Source organism: Ceratina calcarata, unplaced genomic scaffold, assembly GCF_001652005.2.
Source record: "Ceratina calcarata isolate Rehan_Ccalc_2016 unplaced genomic scaffold, ASM165200v1 scaffold455.2, whole genome shotgun sequence".
Taxonomy (NCBI): domain Eukaryota; kingdom Metazoa; phylum Arthropoda; class Insecta; order Hymenoptera; family Apidae; genus Ceratina; species Ceratina calcarata.
The window spans coordinates 279,390-282,619 of record NW_017169478.1 but is presented as its reverse complement, the minus strand read 5'-3'; the positions used below and the strand labels follow the sequence as shown (position 1 = coordinate 282,619).

Below are 3,230 nucleotides of genomic sequence, written 5' to 3'. Positions count from 1 at the left end.
TATTCATAAAATTACTAAGAATGTATGCCTCAAATATAACTATAACACACAAGTAAATTTTAAATGTACACCAGAATATACATGGTGTCCCAGAAAAGTGTTAGAGCCGAAGCGAGGTGCTTCTGTAAATAATTCTGAGCAACAATTTCCTTTGGTAAGATGCAAAGTGAGACACGGTTTTTGAATTATTAACCAAAAACTCTGATCAATAAAAGTACGTTGTAGGGCCCGCACTATACGATCTGAGCCAACCTACCCTTGGCTGGGTAAGAAAATTTTTTATTCACTAACTTTGAGGAACTGAAATTTAGCCAAAAAAACCACATTGTGCCCTACAAATTCTCACATCATTAAAATTGTATCTCGAGACAATTCGAATAAAACTTTCGTTACCCTCGCTGAAGCTGTCAACCCTTAAATGCTGTTATAAAAAGAACCGTTCATGCTTTCAACGAGGTGAAAATAGGATTTGAGATGTGAAGGAATGTTGTCACCGTTGATAGCGCGAACATTTATTGACCAAGCTTTTCGAATGGATCCAACGAAAATTTGAGCCGGTTGGCAGTTAAATGAATTGAACGAACGGTTCGTAGACGCGCGGACGAATTGACAAATGGTTTGTTTTCCATTTTCCTTGTTGCGATCCTCATCTTAAGCCACACCCTGGACCGACAAAGCGTCAAGCCGGGTACATTAGATTCGAACGAGGAAAGAAAATAGGCGGGACGCGTTGGTGGGTCCCAGAAAATGTTCACAGCCTCTAATTGGTCGGTTTCACGTCGAAAATAATCCATCTGGGTGTAACCAGTCGGTGAACGCGGCTCGTAAACTATTCGAACAGTGCCGGGCTGAGCGTGTGTGCCGAGGGAAGCGTGCTCGCAAGCGCGAGTTGCGAGCGTTAGCGCGGACCAGTGCCGAGGAGGGTGTGCGAGAGCTTGCAGCTCGCATTTGCGCACGTTTCGTAGGGCCACGTTTCGTCGGTGTTCAGTGCTTTCGTCGATCCTACAAAATTGTTCACAATCGTTCAGCTGCGATTCTGTGCATTCTTTCAAATACACACTTTCTTAAAGTCTAACAAATTTAATATTCACGAAAATTTCTCACGATGCTCGGTTTTTGCGGCGCGCAATGTTCGGGATTAGAACAGTCGCTGACGAATCATTTTTGCTAAACTCGTTGGTGGCTGAAAGATCGGCGTATCGAACCTTCCGTTGAACTCGTCGACACAGATTATAAATAATATACGATGACTCTTGTGACGGGCACTGTGCCTTACGCGTGTCCACCGGCCGGTAGATCGTCTTACGACGCCTATCGACATCATCAGCATCGTTACTATCATCATCGATACCACCATCATCATCATCATCTTTACTATCATCACCACCACCGTCGGCGTCGAGACGTCGTGTACCAACCCATCGATTGCTCTTCGATCGATTCTCTGCAAGGATACCTGTCCGAAGGGGTGGTGGACGAAGAGGCTAGAAGTCGCGTCGTAGAAACGACCAAGGACGTTTCTGTGTTAGGGTCCTCAGGTTCACCGGAATACCACAGGTACGAGTTTCGTGTCACGCACGATGTCCCCTGGTCGGCTATTACGATCTGTTGTCCTCCAGTCTTTTCGCTCCAACGAGGAATCTAGTTTTAGATCGGAACGATATTTGGATTCGTAGCGTCGCTCGTTATCGCGAGAGTCGTCCTGTTGACGGTTTTATTGCCCGTTAAACCATTTTCAGCTCGTATTTCGTGTTCCGTTTAACAACCGTTGGTTGTCGCGTCTTCAATCCGTCGTTAACGTGATCATATTAGGAGACGGAATTCTGAACCACCTGGAACCGCGTACCATTCAAACGACGCGGTTCATTCGATTTATCAGCGAGTTCATTTTGGAGAATTCGCTAAACGAGGAAGAATCGGTAAAAGTTTCGTATCGATCGACAGGTCGCGATCGTATGCGGTGGATTCGGACTCGGCGTCGTCGTCGGTCGGGTCGTTGGACGCCTCGGCGGATCTCGAGTCGGGTTCAGTCGACGCCGAGGAAAGCAACGAGGGTAATGAATCGAACGAGCCCAACGAACCGAACGAAAGGGGTAACGAGTCGAACGAAAGCGAATCGAACGAGCACGTGCCTCATCCTCATGTGACTTTGGACAACGCCGTCACGGCCCACGGGCCGCGAAGGTGTCTCCTTTGGGCTTGCAAAGCCTGCAAGAAGAAAACGGTGACCGTCGATCGGAGGAAGGCGGCTACTTTGAGGGAGAGAAGACGTTTGAGAAAGGTCAGTGTTCAAAACGACCTACGAAACATCTGCGTTTCTTACCGCCAGGACGAGTACCGAAGATCTGATCCTTGAAAATATGCGTATTTCCAGGTGAATGAGGCTTTTGAGGTTCTGAAACGGAGGACGAGTAACAACCCCAATCAGCGATTACCGAAAGTGGAGATTCTACGGAACGCGATCGAGTATATCGAAAGTTTGGAGGCGTTGCTGCAGAGCAACAGATCCTTGGTAGGTCAGGATCACGGTTCGACGGAGAGCATGTCTGTAAGTAGGCTTCGATATCAATAATATCTCTCGTTCACGTACACGTGCAGCGTACTATGCGTCTGCATGACGGCGTTCAGAGATTTATCATCGGAACGCGTTCGATTCGCGCCGCCGTGAGTTCCGTCGCCGCCGTGAGTTCCGTCGGTGCCGCTGTAAGTATCGAGCGACGCGACGGAAACGTTCGAACGAAGTTGTTCCGCGGCGACCAAGCGTCCTCGTCCCGATCGTTCACTCGACGGGCTGTTGAAAAGCGTCGCAACTCGATGAACGAACGCTTTCTTTAATCGTACGGCGAAGCGCGGAATAATAACCGAGAAAACGAGGAGACAGTTACTTTTTAAAATCGTAAGGAGAGGAGAACTGACGACACGTGTTGGACATGTGTCCCCGATGCGGTGTCATGCTGGCGATTAGGCACTTTTTTTATAGTTTCATTTTAACCTTCTTTACTTTTTCACGGGTCAGTAATTTGCGAATGTAACGCACAGTGGTTCGAAACTGTCTTTTGGTGGAAAAAATTCATCAATGTGTATGATAGAAATTTTACAAAAGTTGGTATTCCTAAGTTTCTGAAGTCGCTAATTTCATATCTGATTTGCATTGGAATAACGAGAAATTAAACAATATTTCGTTTGCAATAATACTTTTTTGTGAATAAAATAGTTTGATAGCATAAATG

General features: G+C 46.7%; 1 protein-coding gene across 2 annotated transcripts in view; it reads left to right on the top strand.

The window, feature by feature from the left end:
- Positions 1 to 810: 810 nt before the first annotated feature.
- Positions 811 to 3,230, top strand: part of nau (myogenic-determination protein nautilus) — a 15,041-nt gene continuing 12,621 nt past the window's right edge. Inside the window, exons 1-3 of one of the 2 annotated variants that reach the window (XM_026815494.1) lie at positions 811 to 1,557; positions 1,945 to 2,281; positions 2,375 to 2,548. In XM_026815494.1, coding sequence (XP_026671295.1) covers positions 1,247 to 1,557; positions 1,945 to 2,281; positions 2,375 to 2,548 — 822 coding nt within the window. In that variant the 5' untranslated portion in view covers positions 811 to 1,246. The remainder of the gene's footprint in view (positions 1,558 to 1,944; positions 2,282 to 2,374; positions 2,549 to 3,230) is intronic. The other variant, XM_018028480.2, reaches the window with a different exon arrangement.